The 24,897-nt window shown below is 40.1% G+C and overlaps 1 protein-coding gene across 1 annotated transcript in view; it reads right to left on the bottom strand.

Moving 5' to 3' along the window:
* DNAH9 (dynein axonemal heavy chain 9) overlaps nt 1-24,897 on the bottom strand; it is a 213,611-nt gene that overhangs the window by 55,148 nt on the left and 133,566 nt on the right. The window contains exons 56-59 of the mRNA XM_062592116.1: nt 21,050-21,214; nt 17,756-17,896; nt 13,671-13,841; nt 11,790-11,912 (exon numbers count right to left, since the gene is read on the bottom strand). Of these exons, the coding sequence (XP_062448100.1) occupies nt 11,790-11,912; nt 13,671-13,841; nt 17,756-17,896; nt 21,050-21,214 (600 nt within the window). The remainder of the gene's footprint in view (nt 1-11,789; nt 11,913-13,670; nt 13,842-17,755; nt 17,897-21,049; nt 21,215-24,897) is intronic.

Below are 24,897 nucleotides of genomic sequence, written 5' to 3'. Positions count from 1 at the left end.
ACCGAAATCAACAAGAACAACACTCTACATTCTGATCTGGTATCTTGTCCTTGCAGCAATAATAAATATTTCTGATGCACCTCACCTAGCTGAACACAATACAAAGACAAATGCTGAATTCAGTGGATTCATCAGTGCAAGTGCTTATATAAAACATTTTAACACTGTTGACTTTTGAAGTGACTAACTTAAAATATCACTTCACAACTTGCGCTGCTACAGCTCTGAGAAATCTCTTGATGATGCTAACAAGGAAGACTCTGAAAAATTGCTTTCTTCTTACAAAATGACAGACGTAATCAGAGACGATAGTTTCTCTTTCCCTGAACAACATGTTGCAGAATCAAGAAAGATCTAATTGCAAGTATAAACTCTGTATAATATAAATTAATACTAGAATTTTCATTACTTGACTATTTTAATTGTGTTTATTAGGACTGATGGCATTAATGAGACACTACTATTTAAAAGCTGGTGCAGTGAAAATCTCAATTGGTAATCTTTTTGTGAATATTAACTGCATTTCAATATCACTACTGTGAAATTTTCCAGGAATCTTAGACCAACAGTAATATATCACTGTTTCCAAGCAGCAGGAGTGAAAGCGTGAATGGTACATTGGGATAGCAGATAGGTACTACACACAAACCTAGGTAGTGTGGCTATTTTTTGCCAATAGAATGGAGACTATCTCTGTCAATTAGAGTTGTCATGGAAATAGAAAAAGACGGAAACATTGACCAGAATGAAATGTGGCTAAAAAAGTCGAAGGACATCAGTTCCCGTGTTTGCAATCCGCACTACAATCATCTCTGGTCACTGGAAATAGGAAGGCCCTGAGTTTATGTCTCAGAATAGGACCACTCCAGGAAAACAGGGCTCTTCACGCCAACGCACAGATCACTGCTTTCTCAAAAAGAATGATTTTTTCACTCATTGAAGCACAGACAATTTTCTTCATCACTTTGATTTTTCCTGACAGTACCTTATGTAAGTCAGAACCAGTCTTAAATTGGAACTGATATGTCACAGGAGATCTCTGAATTTCACCCGTTCACAAATGCAAAGCACTCTCCTTCCCCCCGCAGCTGTAGGAAATACAATGAGTATCAGCCACTATTTTCAAGACAAAAATAATAATAATAATAATAATTAGCTGGCATTGCTGAGCAACTGCTGGTGTGCTTACATGGTATCTCTAACACAGAGCACTTCAGAGAGTCAGTCAGGGGCCAGAAAGGAAAGAGGATTCTTGCAAAGAGATTGAAGAGGAGGATGTGACAATGTCTCAGAGGGACAAGGAGAAGTTCCAGGCAGGCAAGAACTAAGAACAAATGATGCACTCAACTCCCCCCTCACTGGGTTGCTGCCTCCAGAGGATGGGTCAAGCCTTTAATGAAAAGAATAACTTCAAAGTTCTGGTGCCATTGCTACTGCATATAATTTATCTTCTAGTGGCAGAAATACTGTAAAAGGCTTTTGTACATTAGGGAAAACACTTGCTCTTATCACTGAAGGCAGTTATTCTAAGGACGCTATCCGGTCAAAACTGGTCCCAAGTTCAGACATTGTTAAATAAGTTTTTATAAAATCTGAAACAGAAAGAAATTACCTCCATGTTTTCTTCCCCTTAGCTCTGAAGAAAACTATTCTTAAAAAGTTCTGCACTTCAAACTATTTCCATAATTTAAAATATCCTCTGCAAGAATCATCAGACTTAAGAACATCTCTAGGGCAAGAGAAGCTGAAACAGATCCTCATTAACATGTTCTTTCCCGACATAAATAATGTGGAAAGTAAATCAGTGTAAGTAAAATCAGTGCTGCCAGACTGAGCATCTACTATCCATTTAACAAGTTCCCCAGTAACCACGAGATTGGTTTCATACTAAAAAATGTGAAGTTTTTTTTAAATTAAGTTTCAAAGTTACTTTTTGAGTCTTCAGGTTATACTTCATTCATACTTTCAGTCTCACCCCCTTATCTATCTTGTTTTAAAAAAAGAAAAAAAAACTTTACTTAAGATATAAAGACTATAAAAAACACACTGAACATCACGTCTCTATAAAAAACATCTTAACAACACTGTCAAAAAAGTGATGTTAAACATTCTCAGTTGTAATAATCTGTGAAACGATTAAATCCCAACTGTTAGTCAAGATCTTACTTGTAATAGGTAACAAGACATGTTTTTATGAATTATAATATATATATTATATGCGTTTTTTTAACTAGAGTATGCTCCATGAATAAAATTTTGGCAGTGCTCAGAACATGTGTGACTGAGCATGCAGTTACTCACTTCTGAAAAAAAAATCCTGATAACAACGTTTACAGAAGCTGCCAGGGTCTCAATAAATAGGAAGGGAGGATGCCTAGCATAGGCAGTGATGGACACATACTTCAGAAAAGATAAGCCTATAGCAAACCAGGCCAAGGTTAGTGAAGGGGAATCATTTTCAAATGTTAGGGTGGCTTGCAGCAAAATATCTGGGCTCTGTCCAGGTTTAACTGAGTGCTTTCAATAGGAGCATCAGGATTAGGTTTAAAGCCTATGAACACTCCAGAAATTCAGAATGTTCAAGCTATGAAGCTGTTCCTATAGCTCCCCTGTGCATGTTGGAGCTGTGCTTCACCCACCTGCCTGAGGAACATAGGATTACCAGGAAGGTGTAGAAAAGTCTCACCATAACTCAGCGTTCCAGGTTGTCTGGTAGATGTGCTTGCATCACTTAAAGCAGCTCATATCTGAAATTTTGCAACTGGCTTAAAGCAGAACTGCTTCATAAATGCCCAGTACTTGGGAACCACCTCAGTCATTTGCAAAGAACCTTCTAAACACCTTACACTGTCCATCTGCATCTCAGGTTCTGCTTATAGGGGCTTCTGCAAATATTATTAATTTATTTCATTCATTCCTGTGGGTAGCCCACATCTCTTTAGAAAAAACAGCATCCTAACAGTTGGATAAACACAGCTCCTGGAAGGACAGTAAAGTCGAACCTGCATCCAGCTGGAATTGATGGATTGGATCATTCAGAAAGTAGACATATGGGTAGATGAATTACTCCTTTTGAATAATACTGTTAATTAGGATTAGTGCAGAAAAGATGGATTATTTACCACCTTTCGCAGACTAGGTTTTGGGTTGTATTATTCATTCACTGAAGGTGTTATTTTCTGTTTAGCTATGCTATTTGAATTATTCAACTCATGAGGACATCTCTACTGAAGGTAAAAATGAAGACATGATGGGTTTGTCAAACTTCAATCAGTTCTCAGCCCAAAAATGTTATTTTAACCTTCCTCATTTCTTTTATAAAAGCTGACTGACAAGCTCACTGCACTTTATGCCCCTGTCTTCATTCAAAAGCTTCCTTGCTTTTTCCCCACGATTAAAGTATACTGGGGTTAAAATGCATGTAGTGTCATGACATCACAGTATATAAAAACATTCTTCTATTTACCTAAAGCCTCCTTTCTAGAGTATCAGAAACACAGACACTTTGTAGCTGGATCAAAGAAATGGTCTGAGGAGTGATGAGCCAGATCACGCTATTTTTTTTCTTGGAAAATGCCCAATGAAATGTGTCACAAATCAGAAAGCAGAGGCTTCAGCGTATGAACCATATTTGCCAGTATGTTCTTACTGACAGTTCCATTTGATAGGAAAGGTCAGTGGAAATGGGATTTAGGAGTTATCTTTAGGTTCTAATTGTTTATAGCCACTCAGCAAACCTTCACAATTTGGTCTGAACTGTTTCACAGCTGGGTTCACGTTGACGCATCTCCTGCACTTTCTGCAAGCTTTATTCAGATGGTTTTGGGAATGGGCCTTGCAAAATCAGGCTGTTCCGATAAGCCACACTCTCCACCTTTCTTTTTCGCTCCTTGATGTGCTCTAGCAAGTCAGGGACATGCAGCCAGAACCAGCAGCTGGCCATGGGTTCCTGATGACACCTGAGAGATGATATTTCTGTATTTCTGAAAAGTCCCCTAGATTTGGCTGTCATAAATTGCAGAAAATCATCATAGGCCAACGTACAGCCAAACTCCTAGAGCCATAGCAGGAAAAGACAGCAAATGGGCAGGGATGGCTCAGCTGGAGTATCTGTTTCAGCTTGTGGCCTGCTGAAGGGTTTTCTCAAGGCACAAAGTTCCATATTCTGATGTATGTACACATATAAATATACATATATTTATGTATCCATCCCCTGATGAGGCTTCTCACAGCTCTTTCTTACTCAGGTCTTTCAGAGCAGTGGGCTGATACCTTTAATGGTGGCACTGCCTCAGAGCTGGCCTTGAACGCAGGCAGACAGAAAGGGAGGAGGAGGCTGAAGAGTTTCTTGGGGCACTCAGGCCCCTGACATCAACCCGGATACATCTGTCTGATCTGTTGTTCTGACGGGCCCTTTATGATTAATCTAGGTTTAAAAAGAACTAAAGAGGAGCCAAATCCAAGCAATTTGTCTTCACTGCCTTTCCAAAAAATGTTCCACATTTAGCTGCAGTAAATTGTGTCCAGAACGGGATGGATGCCTGCACACCTTTAGGTGCTTTCTGAGCTCAGTCAGCAGATCTCTCTGCAGTCACTCCTGGATCCACAGCCTACTCTCAGCTTTTCACTGGTGTACTGTAACTGATCTTTTCTAGTTTTTTAAACTGAGCAACATGACTTTGAAAGATACATGATGTCTCAATAAAATGACATCTAAAAGATATCTCTGAGGTAGCAATTACTTCTCTTTCTCTCTGTTTAGCAGGTGGTAAAAATTTTCCACTCAAAATGATCATTGAACAGTAAATTCCATGTCATGGAAGAGTGGATTGAAAGAGAAGGACAGAGGCTGATACTACCATGCAGACAACCAGAAAATACCAATTTCTACTCTGCAATCAAAAGAATTAAGTGTATCTTTAAATATTTGATGTGACCAGAATTTCTGCTGTAGGATGCAGATAAACATCAGATCATTACCCAGCATGTTAAAAAAAGAAAAGAAAAGAAAAAAAGAAAGGAAAGCCAAACGTTCTCAAGTAATGTTTTTGCAAGACATTCAGAATATTTCTCTGAGACTTGAGAGATGGCGAGGACAGATGAACGTCCTTAGGAAACTTCTAGATGCAAACAGATAAATCCACTTTGGAGTATCGTAATCTGTGTTTCCGATCAAAGATGTACTGTACATCTAAAGAATGGAGTTAATGGAAGAGATTTAATTAAGACTATGATGTTCTAGTATAATAATAATTTTGAATATACACAGAAAGCTTTGAGCTGCAAGCCTTTCATATCTGACCAGCCTGATCAAAAAACTTTGCTGATGTGCAAAGAACACAATATATGCAGCAGATTGTGTCACAATGAATCTTTGACAAAAATGAAAAATTTAAGTGTCTAAGAAGTATATAAAGTGAAAGTTGGAAGAGAGTTTTCTGTTTCTTTGTCAAGAAAATCCAGTTTTCTTAAATGTAAAATATATGATTTGGTATTTTATCTCATAAGCCACACACACAATCTTATCATCTGCATTCTGCAAAATTATAAATATGGAGTTAATATACTACTTTGTCTACTGCTGTTCTCCTCCTTGAAAGCTGAATTCAGCATTTAGAGCTCATTATTCAACATCACATTTATTAAACAATGCCCTTTCAGTAGCGTTTTCATATCTACATAATGAAAATTCTTCCTCTTCAGAAAAAGATGAGGGAAATGATTGGGATGAAGAAGTAATCCAAGTTGGCCAGGTGTATTCTCACTGTATATTAACTAGCTTCACTTATCCTATGGGACACATCTGCGTTCAGCAATAAAGAGGCACTGTGGAAAATATCACAAAGAAAAATCAGACTTGGGAAATGTGTATCTGCACAAAGGAGATTGAGAATTGCCTGTACCAAGCTCACGGCAACACACTGCTGAAGTGCAGAAAGACACGAAGAAGCCAGCTGCACACACAGCTAATGAGTGAATGTAGTTCTGCTGAAGGCAGGAGACCATGGGGCAACATGGATGGGGTTCTCCAAATGTGCATAGCACAGAGGGAGACAGAGCATGGGAGAATTTAGCAGCAAGAGATCACTGGGGCACAGGGAAATCCATTCATGCAATCCTGAGCCAGTCTAGTGGCCTGAGCTCCTCCAGTAACATCTAAAAAGGGCTGGTTTTGATCAAGATAGCCATGAAAACAAAGCACAAAAGGCCATATGGTCATGACCATTGGCTTTACTGACAGCGGTGATGCTCCTGAACAGAAGTATTTGACATTCACATATTCTTTTCTAGGCAAATGTGATTTACTGTTCCTGAACCTGTGGGAAATACAAGCTCATTCTTTGCACTGGTTGCTGAACAGAAGACATAACTAGGCCGAATGTAAGGTTTGCCTAGCTAGTAAGTCCTATTGATGGGCAGATTATATTAACTCTGGACTAAAATGAGGAGAAAACACACATTTTTCTTATCTAATAATCCGATACTGAATCTGTGACTATTGAAGAGGTCCAGGATATGGCTTCAGGCACTGGCTCACCAAGATCCACAGTGTTTGCTAGCATGGCCCCTGGATCATGTTTGCCCTTGGCCAACTAGCCTGCTCACAGACAAAGTCTGGACGTAAACCAGGGTTTAGCACTGTCCGGGGACTGCTTGCACTAATATGAAATCACTGGTTTGGGGGCAAGAGGAGTTTAGCTGTACAGATTCAAGTTGTACTATGTCATTTGCTGTCAGGGCCAGAAAACAAGTGCTGGCCTACTTTATTTACTAGACTAGAGGCAGACTGTACAATTCAACTGACATAAAACCTGACGGCATTATTTCTATATCTCTGTTCAGAGCAGAATCATAAGATGAGATCTCTGTCCTAACCCTTTGGAAAACTGAAGATTGGGTTTCAGCCTGGATTGAAGGGACCACGGTGCATCAATTCAGACCATCCTTACTTCAGGGTGTAAGAATATGGTGGTAATTGTGAGTGGGATTCCCATCCAGCCTCTCCCAAGGAAACAACATATTCATCTCATGTCACTGGAGATCTTCCAGGTAGAGAATAAAGAAAAAGATAGGGAAAGACCTGGAGAATAAAGCAGCTACACTGTTACATTTAAGTCTAAGAGCAGTAAGTTCAATCTTGCAACAAAAACATCCAAGTCATCTATTGCACATGGCTGTGGCCTGATGCTCTGTGTAATTCAAGCAGTAGCATCGTTGTATCACTGTGGTTGAAGGTGAGGCCACACATTTGCTGGGAAAGTAAACCAGCAGCAAGGAAAAATGGACAATCTTTCACGCACACAAAAAAAGACAGAAAACCTCATTAAAAGTAAACAATATTGTTGACTTCTCAAGAGATCTCTATTAAACACCTGCGCAAGACAAGCCTGAAAGCCGATACGACCAACTATACTGAACCCTAAAGCCACAAACTCAGCAAAGACCCTAGATTAATTAAACGTTATTATTTTCTCCCCTTCCTGCTTTTAACTAACCCTTCAATGACCCAGAGGCAGTATTTGCACTAAGGCTAATGACTGTCCTTTGCTAACATTTCACCTTAGTCCAGAGTTAACAAATGTGCCTCTACAGTGGCTCTACTGGTATTACCTTTTCTCTTGTACTGGTTCACTGGTTAACAGAATCAAGTTAAGCTCAGAGCAGGTTTTTCTCAACTTGGATCTAGCTTAAATCCAGTTCCTGCTTTAGACTTTTAAGAAGTATTTATAAGCCTGAAACTTGCCTATTTTTTCCAAGTATATCAACAGATCTGATAAAAGATATTATCTTTCCCTGCAAGTTGTGCCCTTCTAGAGAGGTACCTGGGTTTCATCATTCAGTAGTAAAGACTGAGCTTCCCTGGCAAAAATGGCACATTTCTGCCTCCATAAAGCTATCTGCTGAACTTAAAAGAAGCGGGAAGATTAAATCTTGAATGCGTGTCATATGCATCAATCTCATGGGCTGAAAACAGTTGCACAACTGCAAAACATTATTAGCATGAATACATTATTAATCAGGTAACAATAAGAAATAATAAGCCAAGTCGTACAAGGCTGTTTGTATGCCCAGAGTCCTCAACATCTAATAAGGTTTTCATCACAGTTAATGTGCCCAAAATGGGAGGTACAGAATTGGCCACAAATATCAATATTGGATTTCTTTTGCAATTATCTTGGCCTGAAACCTCTGGCAAGTGCAGCTCTTTGTGCAGAAGTATTTTCAATGTTCCTATGAAAAATTAGACAGAACGCTAAATTCCATTTAGTATGTGAAATATGAATCTGGAATGTACTTTGCTCAAGCTTTGTTGAAGAAACAATTTATTACAGCACTTAATCTTTCTGATGAAAGAAAATGAGATTTTAGCCTGCTAATAAGCTGTATAGAAGCCATGACTAATTAACCTAATTATAGCCATTTGTGACAAAACGAGATTGTACTAAAACTATGCCTCAAGTAACCAGAGTTGCCAAAAACTCCAAGGCTAATAAACCAACACACATTAATAGAACATAAACACAGGGGCAGGTTTAGCTCGGTTGGTTAGAGCGGGTGCTGCTAATGCTAAGGTCGTGGGTTCAATCCCCATAAAGGGCTGTGCTGAGGGTTGGACTAGATGATCTCCAGTGGTCCCTTCCAACCTTACCATTCTATGATTCTATTCAACATTAATAAAGTTGACACCAGGTATATGATTTATAGCAGACTACAAAAAATCATCACAAAATACAATCTGAAGAGCATTCAGTATCTGATAATAAAGAATTCACTATCTGAAAATCCTAAACACCTGTGAATTAGGGCAGATTATTGACCAGTTACTGTAATTCTTCAAAATGTGCAGTTTACAGTGACAGTAGACGCACATTAAGGCTACAGACTCCTCATGCTTGGAGTACACTTGGATACATTTACATCCTGCCTCTCATCAGCTCAGCAAAAGAGTATGCAAACCAGAATCTTCTTGTCATTGCATAGTTTCCATCTCAGAAATCACAACCTGCAGAGAGACTGTGGGAAAGGAAGCCAAGTTGGATGTGCTCATCTCAAAATATGTTAATTATCACTGAGCAAATTCAGATGACAGTCCACTGGTATGTTCACTCTCAGTTTATGTCTACCTCAGGATAAGTCTCCAGTTGCTCCATGCAGACAGTGACAGCACGAGAAATACTCAACACTGCATCAATTGCAGATGTCCAAGCTATGGTGAAGTGTATGCTGCCAGTGGAGATGAAGATGGGGCACTCATGAGACTGAATGGATCAAGATCTGGCTCAGTGATGCCACTGTCACCTTTTGAGCTCCAATGAGGGGAAGTTCATTGCTGCTGGCCTAATAGTAGGCTTGGACATAGTATGTTATGTACTTCAACGCTCTTTGTACAGAAATGCCTGTTTTTCTGTATCTAATGGCTAGCTACAGAAATGGCAAGAATGAAGTCTGAAGGATGAATGACAGGGAGTTTATGTTCCTTCTGCTGTTTATGATCTTGAAACGACAACTATGCAAACTTTATGATGGTAGTGAGGCAGCGGCAACAATCATGATGAAGCACAGGGATATACAAAAGGCAATTTCACCTATACTTTGAATGGAACCTGCCAACACAGAAAGGATTTTCTCAAACATTAGAAAATCTTCATTGTAAACTGAGGTGTCTGTTTGCAGTATATACCACCTGCAGGCAGGACTATGCAAAGATAATTGGGCACTTCAAGAGTAATATGATTCCTAGGATGCACAACAGAATCTCCAGAAGGACAATCAGAGCCTGAAACCTCTGAAAGTTACAGTGGGACAAAATTACCCTCCCTGAAATTCCAGTGACCCCAGAAAAGAGGTATCCAGAGGAAGTTCAAATGACTGAAGTAGCAAGGAGCTTTGTAGTGCAGAATCATAGAATAGGTAAGGCTGGAAGGGACCTCTGGAGACATCTAGTCCAATCCCCAAAAGCATCCCTCCACACACCACTCTGCTGAAGCGTGGGCTTGAACCAGGGACCTGGTTCAGATCTTCAGTCTAACGCTCTCCCAGCTTGTTCCCAAGCAGCGAAAAACTTCACCTTGAAATAACTTAAGAGGAAATGAAATGCATTATGCATTCTCCATCTTATATATGCCCATGATGAACATAAGGAGGGACACGGAAGGGTAAAAAAAAACCTGAGATTTCAAGCAATAGTACGTATGCACATCTACAACACATACAGATTCCACAACCCAAAGACAGAATGTACTATTGTAAAAGCATATATTTCTTCGGTTTCATGGCTGAGCTTGCCTAATAATGTGTGCTAACACTAAATGTCCATTTAATTTGTCTTCAAAGGGAAGACAAAGAAAGCTGCTGCTGTTTGAACAGTATGACAATACCACTGAATAAAAGATGATTAAAGTAAGGGAGCTGACTTTTTTTAATTCCTTATTATTATAGAAATACATCTTTGAGGAGATGAAACAGGCTGGTATACCAAGAAGTTTCAGGTTTATTTTATGGTTGAGTATGTGATCATGATTTTCTCAGGATGAGTAAGATCAGATACACATGCAGAATAAGGCAGAGGCATCATCATTACTGCCAGTGAAGAGGTGGAGATGATAACTTCTGGCCAGGACAGACAAGCTTGGTTCAGCACAAATGGCTCCATGTGCGCATTTGAAGTCTCTGTCCGGATGAACATTAGTTTCATTGATTTCTGAACTACAGTCTGCATCTTAGAGCTCTGAGTCTGTGCTACCATAAAAAACAATGTTTGTCAAGTGAAGCACAGTCCAGCTGAGTATGTCCTTAGCTAGAAAGACATGTGGCACCAGAAGCCAAGGCTCCCACAAAATTCTGGAAAACCCCACAACACAGTGCAAATAAGAGAGAAATACTAGAGATGTCTGGGACCTGGATGAAGATACTTTGTCTGGTCATCCTCCAGGAAATATATATATTCTGAGTGTAGTGAGTTGGAATGCAGCAAAGGCACAAAAAACATGCCCCAGAGGAGTATCTGAAAGTTATCCCAATCAAAACAGGATGTCTTAGTTTCATACTTTAGAGCATCAGGTAAATGAGCCTTGAAGGCAGAAATAACAGGTGCCAGAGACTGATCAGAAGACACAATAAAACAAAGACACAGTCTCAGATCCAACAAGGTGTGAATGAACATGTAACTTGAAGAATGATTTCAACCCTTCCAGAAAACTAATCATATCCTGCTGAACTAGATCCAAATCCAGTACATTTGACATTTGTTGATAAATAGGCACAAAGCTGAGATAACTTGCATCTCTTCCTCACCTCCCTCCACAACACGTGGCAGCCGTTAGACCTTTCCGTTGCCATGATAGTACATGTTTGCAGAAGGTCTGTCAGCTGTCATTACTCTATCCCTAACAGGTCTCTGCCCCTAAAAGAGATGGTCACATTTGCCTTAACTTCCTTCCTCATCCCCAAAACAGCAAAGATCTCAATGCTCTCTATGACCTGTAACCACAAAATTCACAGGATATTCTCATTCCTGAAAGAGAAACCTAAATTCAGACAGAAAAATTACCTTCTCAAAAAATAAAAAAAAAATCATCAGAGGTACAATCACAAGAAGCCCACAAAGCTGTCCGTACTCACTGTTCTTTTACCTATAGAACATTCCAGTTCTGTAGCATTTTTGTGCCTCTTCTCATTTATGAACATAACTGTGTTCATCAAATGTTGTAAGGACTAAGGTCAGGGAATTAAGGTTGCTAGAGGTGATAAGGGAAGCTGCTCTCACATAGTTCAAATGAAACAGGTACCTTGATTCCTCCCCACGAGTGATTAGATAGGAACTCCACAGGGCTTGTGACTCCGGTTTGTGCTGGATATCTTAGGAGAAAATCCAGTTCTGCTGTGTTGATTTCTTTACTCATCAGAAGTATCTGTAATTTCAAAAAAACATGATATCCTTAAGTAGCCAGGATACAAAGCAGCAATATACTCCAGCAGATTACTTATTCAAATTACATAGCTGCTGAACATGTAGCTAAAAAGTATAGTGTCCTATGTTTGAAGCATCTGATGAAACATGCTATGCAGGTGTTTTGAGTCTCCTCAAAAGAAGATCTGAAGCAACATAACAGGGACAAAGGTTTGGAAAACTGCATGTCAAAGGCTGTGATCTAGGCTCATAAATAGCACAGAAAGTGGGAAAAGTCCCTGCTAGCAGAGACACAGACTGAAGGATGTGCTGAGTTCCCTGTATTTGATGTCTACAGACAAAGACTGGATATTGTTATTAAAATGAGACAGAGCGAGCATTTGCAGGGCGTGGTACAAAGGTCTTGTCCATCTCTCACTATCCTGTTCAGTTTGGAAAGTAACCGAAGACGTACTGAGAGTTGCAAAAACTCACAGTACATGCTCCAAGAGTTCCAGAGGTCTCGGACACTGAAGGGATGGAGCACATTTAGGCCATTCATCTATTACCACTGTTTTAACCATCTCTGGTGTGCTAGGAGAACATACGGAGTAAGACTTCCAGAGTTCTTTCTGAGATAATTCTGGAAAGCCATATGTGCTCATGAGCCCAGCTGGAGCTACTGCACCAAGTGCACTGTCAGATATCCAAAATCTGAATACAATTTCTAGGAGAAAAAAAGAGCAGTGCTGAAGCAGGTTCTCATTTCCCTGTTACAACGTTTTGACTATAGCTCATTACTGCCTACAGGGCAATGACTTCTGAAGTGTAGCTGGCATATCTTCCAATGATGATGGTTCAACAGCAGAATCCTGTGACTCATCATTCAGCTCTCTCCACTCACTGGAACTGTGGAAGCTGTTTTCCTGAAAGCTTAAAATGATCCATTAACTATATTCAATGTATAATGTATATAATGCGTGCTACTTTAATGCTTTATTTAGACAAATATACAAGAATGTGTAGGTTTCTTTTAGGTTACAATTAAGAGTGAGTCTGCAAAATTTAAGTTGACTTTTAGATGCAGAAAAATTATTAACTAAACATACTGTTAGAGTACATTTTACTGTTAGAGTTACATATTTACTTGTCCTAGTACCTTCTACATTTTGCAAAGTTCAGTTGTTTTACACATAATGTTTTGTTATGTAGAGTTAAAAAATTCAGGTCAAGCACTGGATCAAGGTTAACTAGACCTGCACGTTTGTGCAGTTTAAACTTGGTTCGTATCTGTACTCTGCACGTCAGAGCAATTACATAGCAATTCACTGCACAAACTTAATAATAACTTCGTAACATAATGCCAAGCATTATTTATTGATTGAATTCAATTTCAACACAGATTCATAGAAAGGTCTCCTAGCTCAGACCATAGATTTAAAATTATACAAACATACTAGACAAAAAACAGCAGCTACACAGTACTTGCTTTAGATAAAACCTATTAAGCCCTGAAAATCAGCTTCCTTTTCCCTTATTTAGCTCCTACATGCAGGTTTTACTATGCTAAGACAAACAGTCATCAGCTTAAGACAATTCAAACACAGCATCCATGACTATCAGCAGGAGAAACAGAGAAGTATTAGTTCCCAAACCCTCGTATCAGCTGTTCTGATGCTGAAGGTCATGGCTGTGACAGTTTGGGCTTTCTCTGAACGATGGTTTCTTTGCCTGTAAAATAAATCACTGCATACAAACTGTGTGAAACAATGGTGTTTACCTGGAAGGTAACTTGAGCCGTGTAGGTCAATTTATCGCTTTCAAACAGGCCTCGGGTCGTGTACTGGAACACAGAGAAGGTAATGCTGTCGATGAGGTTTAGCACTCGCACTTGGAGGCTCTCATCCGGAGATGCCCTCTCAATGGCTTTCCGAAACACAACACTGAATGCCTAGGTGGGCAGACACAGAAAAGCATTAATGTTTTCTAGCTGATCTTTCCATGCTCTTGGGTATCAACTGAAATGTTACAGTAAGCAAAGCCAACTCAAATATTTTACCTTTCCAGTCATAAGTAATCTCAAATGCCAAGCAGTGTGGCTGCCCAGCAGCTCAGGGCAGCATGGCAATAGATCTGGAGATAAGACCTTAGCTTTTAGTTGTTTTTTAATGAGTATACAGCCAAGCAGTGACACTGTGCTTGCTTGCACTCAGGAAGATACTGCAGAGACAGGGTAACTGAGCTAAGACAGAATGGCTATGAGGAGTGTTTCTCAAAGTATGTTCTCTCATAGGGATTACAGTCCACTTTCTGTGCAAACTTTGAGCTGAAAGATACTGGTGTTCCCCGTGGAATGCATACCTCTTATTTCTCAAATGTTGGTGTGACTTAGAAGAATGCAATTCCCCTAAGTATTAAAAAGTCCAGCAAGTATTTTATTGTCTGTATTCAGCAAAGGAGTAGACAAGAAGAGTAGCTAAGACTTCACGATGTGGAAGCGAGCTTAACCAGTGAAGTCCCCTCAGGGATGGGTGCATGCATGGAGAAAGACAATATTATATAAGATACTATGGATTCTTGCAAAAACACTTCTGATCTAAATGAGAAAAGACTTAAAAATCTTCAGAGCAGGCTGAAGAAAGCCCATTAACAAATTATCAAATGCAGCCGGAAGAAAACAAATGAACATACGAAGAAAAAAGTTGAAATCTTGATTAGCAATGCAGAGGCACCATACATTGGAACCCAGCTAATACGAAATAACCAGGCCAATATAAATTAATAACACCAACTAGTCAGGGCATGGCTTTGTTGCAAAAGGTTATTTTCAGGGTTCTACAATATCAGAATGATGCCTCAACAAATTAAAGTAACTCTGATACCTACTGCATTATTAAATAATTGCAGAATAGATTCTCTGGCTTACATTGCCTTAAATTGTGTTAAAACATGCTGCAGAGTCACATATAAATCTTGTGTGCTCTAATTTATAACAGGCTTTTAGCTGTGTGGTATTTTAAAACCATCTCTGTGCATCTTTACACAATGTTTTATGATCTGTCGTCACAATTTATCAGATAAAAACATTTCATCAAATAATTTTCTATGTATTTATACATATTATTAATGCTAACTGGAAAACATAAAGCAAACAAAATACAAATTAGGTAGATTAAAGGTGAAACCTCAGATATGCTTGTATCTATTGCGTATGTATATGGAATGAATCTTCCAAATGGCATCCTTGCCAGAAAGATATTCTGCACATTTTCCTGGTAAAGTTATCTCAGTATATGAGTTGTAGATATCAAAAAGAAAAGCTTCTTTGTGGATGCAGCTCAGAATGTTGTATTTGCTTCTGTTACTTTTTCCAGGTCACTCAGCAAGGTATGAAACTGTCTGGAAGACATCCTAGACCATGATGTCATCTCATTTAACCCTCCAGCCAAATTTTTCTCCCTAATGATAAAGAAACATTAAAACTGGAATTCTACAATAACGACCAAGGAAGGTCCGTGGGTCTCTTGGACAAGACTATTGAGACTATGTAATCTAGGCAAAAGATCACCTGTACTCTGTTTTTTACTACAGCAGGCCCTTAGAAGCAGCCCAGGGACCAAGACTTCTCCAGTGTTTTGGGCAGTACATGTAGAGCACAGAAGGATAGACCCTGCCTAAGGAGCTGGCAGGATGCAGCAGAGGGCCTGAAAAAAAACCTGCTTCCCATCAGCCAAGAAACAGAAACCAACTGATTAAGTGATGCCTAAATACAAAAGAAATTAACTATGAATTTACTCGTAGGCATATATTTCACTCTTAAAGATCTAACTTCTCCATTGTAGTATATGGAGTTCCAGTCCACTCTGATCTGCAAAAAAGGGGGAAAACAGATATCTCAAAGACAATCAAGCAGTCTGGAAAATCATGGCCTCATTTCCACAAAAGCTGTCAGCTTCCAAGCAGGCCCTGCTGCCCCGCAGAAAGGTTTAAGCAGTTCAGCCCATCACTAGGAAGAATAATAATTAGCACTTAAATTAATCTGTCTTCTTGGAAATGACTTCCAGGACCACTTCCAGAAGGAAATTTTCTCCCAAGGAAATAGATCTGTTCTAGCTCCACAAATAAGATGACTCTGTACTACAGAACAACACTGCTGTGCAGGGAAAGGCTAGTTTTCTGTCTTATCTACACAGAATACAAGGTCTTTGGAGCATAGGCCCTTTGGCTATGTCTACTCTAAATTTACTTTAGAAGCACAGGGCAAGTAGCAGGCTCTCTCCTAGCGCACTCCCGGTTGGGGTGTCTGTACTGCCACTGTTAGGATGCCAGTGGCTGAGGCTGCCAGTATCCACATTTCAAGGTGGTAACACACCCATAAACCCCATCTGGCCTTCTAATCTAAGGACCCTTATAGAAAAGATCGTAGATTTGGTTGTCTATTTGATGGTCACATGACAATGTGAGAAAAGCACATGAAACAGTTCATGCGTCAGGACTCCTCCACAGTGTAGTTAAGCCTGCATGCTAGCCCATACTGAGAAGTGGTGTTGGTTCATGCCATGCCCATTTTACCTTTTCTTTCATGCCAAGCATACATGGATACTAGCCTCAAGTCTGGCCTGGGGTTCACACCATATTGTTGGCTACCTGAAAAGCTCAGGTAACTGTAATCCAAGCTCCTGAATGCCCAGCTACTTGGGAACCCTTTTTTTTGTTTGTTTGTTTGGGTTTTTTTGGTTTTGGGTTTTTTTTTTTTTTTTTTTTTTTTTTTTTGAGTGATGGAAGTGAGAATTATTTGCCTTTCATGCAGAAGATAGCAATAAATGTGTTTAGACAGTGATGAGATGTTTTAATACTGGCTTTAATACTGGCTCATTTAGGAAATCAGAACTGCTTCAATATCAAGGTGTTTGATAATTTTTAAGTGCTGAGGTAATTCCTGCACTTACGAAATACCTGCGCAGTTATGATGACTCTGATGACATCACAGATATAGAACTGATGTAAATATAAAGAAAAGATTAAAAGATTAACTGATGAAGCAAGTTACTCCAAATGCTGTGTAAAATCTCTGTGCATAAATACGTAAACTAGACAGAAAAAAATAGTTTGTTGGCATTTTCCCCAGATGATGTCTTTTAAATCCACTGCTAATCTTGTTCTGCCAGGCCAAAAAGGTTGTGAATATGGAAGAGATAAACTGCTTGCAATGTTCTGCCTTGCAAAAAGAAAAAAAGAAAAAAAAAAAAGCTTGTTTAGTCTTTAGTAATATAGAATGTTAATGCACCTCTAAGTCAAATTGTGACTTTCCACAAGACTTCAGTTCAATTGCTTAGAAACAAACCAAGGAAAAGAATGAAGAGCTAATTAAGGCTCATCTAATCTGACTCCAATCTGACCACCTGCAGTGGGGATGATTGGCAAATTTAGACGTGAGTACAGAGACTCCAGCCCACAGTCAGTATACAATACAGATAAACCTTTTCTTACGATATTCAGACTGATCTCAGACCTTCTGCTGAAATACTGTTTCTTCTACTGATGGCAGCAACGAAAGCATTTTGCTTAGTGTTTGCAGCAAGCAAAAGACAAATTTTTCTTCAGTTTTAAACACAAGTTTAAACAACAACACAAGTTACAGGTAATATATGTGAAGTGGATTTACAACAAAATTAGTTACAGGACATTTCATAAAACCTGAACAACAGAAGGGATTAGTTTAGACCACCTTTTTGTCTAGGAGTTCAAATATCCTCAGGAAGCCCAAGAAAAGAATTTTTTACCTTAGCAAGAGAATAAAGTAGTGCAGCTGTCTAACACAGCCCCGAGCAGCAGGGAGATCCCTACGGATTACAGGAACAGTACCTTCAGAGAAAACTGATACATGGGATGGATAGCATGGAGGTCGTTCATTGTGAAGTACAACAGAGAGGCCCGCGCTGCTGCAGGCCTGTAGTGCTCCCTGGCCTCATTAATCTTTGTTTCTGTCACCTTGGATTCCTGGACCTGTGAGGAAAACACAGGATCAAGACAACCGTGAAAACATCTTTTTAAATCGAGTCCATCTTTCTCACTTCAGAGAGGTGAAAAACAAAGAGGCTCATGACCTCCTGCAGTCTGCGGCAGAGTTAACATCTACCATGGATATGTCAGACCAAGCAGTGGGTCACCTGTTTGTGCACTGAGCAACTGCTGCAGGGAACGGGCCTCCACTCTCCAAACCATGATGTAGCCAGAGCTCTAGCTATCTACTCCCAGCATCCTCCTTCCTCTGCTTTATTCTACATTTAACTGCATTTACTCTTATATTATCCAATTCTCTCTTTTTGCAAGCCCCCTCTGGGGTTCCCACTGTTCCCTGCTCTTCACTAACCAGAATTATTTTTGTCATCAGTGAGTTTCTCCTGCTAATTGCCCCCCCCTTCTGTGCTGGTCATTAATAACATGGGACTAAACAGACTTAGTGCAGCTCTTGGGGCTTCTTTCCCCATGCCTGAGAACTGGTAATTTACAGCTGCTATTTCCTGCCTTTCTTCAGCAGCATTTAATGCACCTCTACTTTGCTAGCCAGGTGTCTGCATAACTGCTGTGATGGATATGGCAAAAATCCTTTTGGCAGTTACATCGTCCCATTATCGTCTCTGTCCTGTTCATGTTCATTCTTTCATTCCACTTCAGTGGCATAAAATGACATCCTCAAGCCTCTCAGGGATTATTTTAGGCTCTGGCTATGCACAGTCAGAAACGTCTTGCAGTGCAGATACATATTCCCATACCAGTGCTGATCCAGCTAGCTCAGCGAACCATGCAATGAAGACATGGCAGAAAAAGGCCCAGCATGGGCTGAACAAGCTTATGGAGCATGACACAGCCCACACCAAAATGCGTAACACTGAGCTGCCCTATGCCACCACCTGAGCTAGTGTGAGTATATCCAGCTGGGGAACAATCAGATCTTTCCACTGAAGTGAACTTAGCCTCAGCCTGTTATGCACAGCCAACACATGTAGGGATCTGGAGGATTAGTCTGTTTGCACATCTCAATAAGCAACAACAGCCCATTAATTCATAACATCTAGGTTTCTTCCAAGGAACAGCTTCAAAACCTACTGCACTGAGGATTCAGGCACAGGGCACTTTTTGGAGGGCAGGTGCTGCAAAGATCCTGATCCAACTCCTAAACAGAAATGTGCATTCCTTCACAGCCATACCATAGTTATAACTAAATACAATACTAAATGTTCCCGCATTTTTAGATGCTGTCAGTATTGTAGAACAGCAATATTCAGGCTTGTAGAGGCTATATGACCCACACAGCCAGGTATGGGTTCCTTTCTACATACCACAGCCCAATACTATCTCCTTCCCCCACCTTGTTCAAGGCTAACCTTGTATTTCTGAAAGGCCAACTGCTCTAGAAGTTGAATGAGAGTATCCCTTACTGTCAACAGAGAGAAACAAACATCTCCGTGAGTCACCCACCTAATTCACCTAAGTCAGATGGTTCCCTGCTCTGGGACTGCCAATGTCTCTCCAGTGACTACAAAGAGAACGTAGGGTCTAGCTTAGACTTATCCAACTACCTCTCAGATGTCCTACCCCCAAAATGTTTAATAAATGTAATAAAATAAAAGTCAGGGGTGGAAAAGGTAGTTGCTCTCCATTAATTCTATGGAGAGGAATGCCATAGGAAGGAAAATGGTGGCTGAACAGTTTGGGATAAACAGACTCAGAAGAGATTAAGAGTTGACATGAGAAGCAGACTTTAATTATGAGAGGAATGGGGTCCTGAAACAGCCTTCCATGTAGATACCAAACTCATAAACCCCAGATCCTAAACCAAGTCAAATTCCAAGATTCACCCCTGTTGCCATGGAGCTGGCAGTAACCAGTTTTATAATCACAACTTGTTTGGAAACCAAATCAACTCAAAAACATCTAATTTGAGAGGGAGATGTAAAGCTTGCGCCCTCCCCCATTAGAGCTTGCCTCTGCTCCAAAGCCTAGTGCAGTCCATAAAACCATATTCATTCATGAATGCTCTGAGAGAAAAACACATCTCCATGAGATGCTGAAAGCTGAGGAGACAATACATAATACCATGCAAGTGGCAACTGAGACTAAGAACTATAGACAAAACCCATCTCTGCCCTGGAGCTGGGCTTTCCCCGACAGTCAAAAGCAGACCTGATGAGTGACTGTTTCCAGAACTTGCACAGCCACTCGGAATACCTCTTCCAACATCCCCCTGGAGGAATACAAGCAAATCCTCCTTGGGAAACTGCATCCTGAATACATCTGCTGCCCCACAAATGGCTAGCAGAAATAATTTCAGCTTTTAATGGAGGGATCAATTAGTTCCCAGGTGGCTGGTGATGCAGTTTCAGCATGACCTGAGAACATGGATAACTTCTATCGAGCAGCATGGGTCATCATGCTGGAGAAGGCCAAGTGCTGGGCTATAAAGCTATAAAGATGGGACGACTGGGGAAGCAAGCAGCTGAGGATGGCCAGACAGGGGTCCTATTTTGTTCCTGGCAAGACAGCCCTCCCCCACTCACCCATGAGGGGACTTCTTGAGTCCTCTCAGTGACAAGAGTAGAAAAATCTTGTATTTAACTAGCTGCAGCATAGCCAGCAAGGTAAACTGGGTAATGACAACACTGAAACTACAGAGCTAACAAAAAAGCCGATTTACAACCTAAGGAACTGAAGGATAGGAAATATTCAAGTTCTTGTAGATTTATTCTAGATCACAAACTCAACAGATTCTAGTCCCCAGTCAGTATTAAAATCAAGCTTAATTGAGGAAGTGTGATATATTCAGAATTAATTCAAGGAAAAAATAAAAGGCCATTGTATTACACTGGAACAATTTAAAGCAGCCTTGATACAGTGTGTAAATTTTATTATCTTTACATTAGGCACTGCCATTTTCTCTTGGTCTTAAATTGGCCATTTAACATACACTAGCTCAAAAGAATTAAATTGTTTGAAACTGGCCAGAATCGAGAGTGCTTCAATTTATACTGCTTTCTGTTTTCTGGGCAGTAGAATAGGTAGAGATGAGCATATTAAAGAAGCTATGTTTCACCAACAAATCTTTGAAGATAACATCACAGACATCCTTTTCTCTGGACTCTCACTTTGTCTTTTTACCTTCTCTTCAATTTCTGCAGCTGTCTGTTTAGTGATCTCCAAGTTCTCTACCAACGCTGTGTCTCCCAGGAAGTTCCCAGATGCTGATGACAGCCGAGAGAGCAAGTTGTCCTCTAACGTTTTCAAGGTTATTTTGAATCCATTCTGCTGCTTTGTGAGATTTGACTGTAAATAATCAATTCATAAATTTTTAGCCACAAAAAAATGTGATAAGGATTAATCATCTCTATTATGTTAATGAGCTTCTAACTGACTATTGCCACAGTCCAGTGTTGCTTGCAGACTAACTCCTGTTCTGTCTGATTCCTGGATATGGGCAGAGTTCTTGAGATCTTTCCATATCCAATGCACCATTCACCCAGAGAAACTCTGAATATGCCAGGATAAATAAGCTCTTCTTTTATGAATTTATTAAAATGATGGAAATGAATCAGGAGGAAAAGACTTTCAGCTCCCATCTCACACACATTCTGTGCCTCCTTCTTAGAAATATCTGTTTATTAGGCTTGAGTCAGCCTGGATGGTCCCTACGCAGCAAGTCTAAGAATAAACATTGCTGCCTCTCACCTTTCTCTGTGAACCTGTGTACTTCCCACTACACACCAGCACCAGTCACACCAGGAATGAGGACCAAATGGCTAAAAGCTGGTGGTGAAAGCAACAGCAGGTTCTCTTGGGTCCAGAGCTAAGCACAATTCACTGCAGACTCTCGCAAGCTCAGAACTGAAGGCAAAGTCAAAATCTTACTTGATTGCTACTCCCATTTGTATTCTGGCCTCAAGATCCTGCTGGGATCAGTGGCCCACTGTGCCAGAAGCTGTATATGCAAGGGCAGTCTCCACTCCACTGCAACTTAGATACACACCAGCAACAACTGTCTTGCTTCAAGGGCAGATCTTCTAAATTACGGTGAAAATTCTTCCAATTTTCTTTCTGTGAAATAATGCTCCCCTCCCTTCTCCCCAGCAACTTGTTCTGTTTCTATCTCTTCTGCAAAAATACCAGTGATTAACACTGTTCATGGTAGAACTAAAGAATCTCATCTGGCTCCTTTTTCAATAGACCCTTGAAAATAGGTTCTCCCCTGTGAGATGTGATTGCCCTATTCTCTGTGTTTGCTCAGGGAAACTGCGTCTTTCCTGGATTGCAGGTACATTATATTATTCCACTATGTGGTCTTACTCTGAATGCCTATTTTTAGCATTATCACAAAAAACATCCTGTGGCAAAGCAGAGCATCTGACTTAGATACTGTTAAGATATAAGCCTGGATGACTATTCTCTACATAAATGAATCCAATCACTAACACCCTGGCATGTAAAACACTGCTGTATGACACACAGTTTTAAATCCCCAGATTTTATTTAAGTGACACAATCAAGTAATTCAAATAACTTTTAAAAGAGTGTTTTCCAGCACTATGAAAATAAGCCAGGTCCATGAAGTAGGAGAGAGAGAGCAAGTGTAATTAAGATAAGTCCTAGGCCACACTGACTGTCAGATAGTAGAATCAGTGTCATGAGCCAAGTGATTTAATGCTTCCAAGATAGTTTCCAGAGAACGTGAACCCACACCTTCCAAGCACCCATCAGGTCTGAAAGGTCCCTGGAAAAGAGACATGTCTTACATCCCTTTGTTTTTTTCCAATCTCCTAAAACATATTGGGAGGGGGGAGGGCAGTAGTATTTGTTCTGTTTTCAGAAGTTTTCAAGCAGATTAATGAAAGAATTAGTTAACAAGTCATCTTTCAATACTTGAGCTGAAATTTCACATACTTGTTGCAGACACACTCACTTCATATTAATGTCAAGTCAAATATTCAGTAAATGTTCACTGAAGCATACAGTTTACTGGTATTTCAGCTATAAATGCTTACTTTTAAGGACCTATTACTTAGGCATTACACATAGGAGTTTGCCCATGGTGGTAAATATTTTACAAGTCTTGAAACAGAAAACTAACATGGCTAATTTTGTGCGTGTTCCTGTCATTCAAGCATAGCATGCCTTGGAAATGACATTTTGCAAGCTATTATTTCAGACCATGGACTGTAAGCCCTGTAGTTATTAATGAGGATGTGTGTGGTTTTTGTTCCAATAGCTTGTAATCACCATGCAATTTCTGAAGCACACCCTTAGAAGTGTGTACAATGCTGAATTTCCCACAACAGCCTGCATCTGCTGCAGCTTTATCATGCTATTGTTTTCAGCAATAGCAAGGTCATCATTTCTCATTTCTGCAGTGGTGCTCGTTATCTGTTATTTCACAGCTGATATATAACCGTGCGAATTCCAGGAAGCAGGTTACTCTGAGGGCCTTCAAATTTTCATTCCATGACAGAAAAAAAGTTCCTTAAAGATACAGGCCAGTTTGGGGAGGACTCACTACCAACCCTTTCCCAGGTCAGATGCCCAACCATTGTGAGCCTGTGGCCTTCCTCAAGTCTTTCCCCACTGTTCATTCCTTCTTTACTGATGGATCTTCAAATTGTTAGTTTCTGTCTCAAATGGGGCCACAGCAGCTACTTTTCAGTTGTTTTCAACAATCACCAGACAATGAAGTTGAAGAAAGCACATTTTGAGAAATTTCAGTCCAAAGACTGAAGTCTGGTAAAGATGGGAGATGCTTGAAATCAGTTCTTCTAAGACAACATGGACCACAGGCAGTGCCATCAGCACAAGGACTGGCACAGTTGGCAGGAGTAAAACAGGCAAGGTGGAGTGCTCAGTCTTCCTTGCAAAAGTAAATTGCAAATGAGACTATTGAGAGGCCATAGGTTTTGTATTGATCTGACATGGCATGGCCTCAAGATTTGGCTTTGCTTGCTTGGCCAGCTTGCTTTAAATGTGATCAGGTCACTGATGCTTTAATCAGTTTTACTTTGGCTTTAATTTATAATAATAAAAAGTAGTTATTCTGCATAGATTGAACTGTCTCTAGAATAAAAATGTGGCAGAGTGTAAATGCACAGTAGTGTCAGAGGTTTCAGACTGTAAACACACATCGTATCAACCAACAGTCAATGGAGGAGGGTAGACCTATGAATCAGATAAAGTCAGTTTTAGAGATAAGAAAGAATGCAAAAATACTGATGAATAAATGAATTAGGAACCAATGGGAAGAAAGATAATGTGAACACACCATGTTGAGAAAACATACAAAAATGACCCTAGAGGGATGCCAAGACTGAGGAGGAAGAAGGGATTTTTCCAGGGACATCAAACTTTTCCTTCAGAAGACATCAAGGTGCTGACGCCTTGTTGTAATCACCCTACATCCAGTTCTGCTTGAGTAAGACTGAAGCTGTAGATCTTAGGGATGCTAGGAGGGTGAACACAACCCTAGAGACCAAGGTGGATATTAATAGTAATTAGAGAGCTGTATCTTTGTGTAACAATTGTAACTGCATGAAGCTTTTCTGCATTATTATAAGCATAAGTGTTGTTTGGACTAATAATAATTCTTTGATCAATTTTGATTAGAGTATTAAATTGTTAATCACACTAAAAATAAATTAGTGCATTTGCCATATCTGTTACACCAAGAAAGAAATCATGTCATAGAGCACATCCAAAGGAGCGGCCACTCCTTTAGGGAACTGGAAGATTCAAACCAGTATCTTCAAGGAGCTTTCCACAGCTATCAGGCAACAGTCACTGTGGCTTTGTTCACATTAGCAAATGAAATAGAGGCAAAATAAAGATCAAGCACCTGGCCTGCAATCATCCACAGTGGTGGTTGCACCTGCTCCTGGAAGGCGAGAGCCATGGACCACAAGCCTCTCACAAGAAGATAGATGCATGCATGGGTCATGCACATCCTGGGTAAGTGCTCTGAAACCAAGGGG

The sequence above is a fragment of the Rhea pennata genome, chromosome 19 (genome assembly GCF_028389875.1).
Source record: "Rhea pennata isolate bPtePen1 chromosome 19, bPtePen1.pri, whole genome shotgun sequence".
Classification (NCBI taxonomy): Eukaryota; Metazoa; Chordata; class Aves; order Rheiformes; family Rheidae; genus Rhea; species Rhea pennata.
The sequence above is the reverse complement of the archived record's forward strand: the minus strand, read 5'-3'. Positions and strand labels throughout refer to the sequence as shown.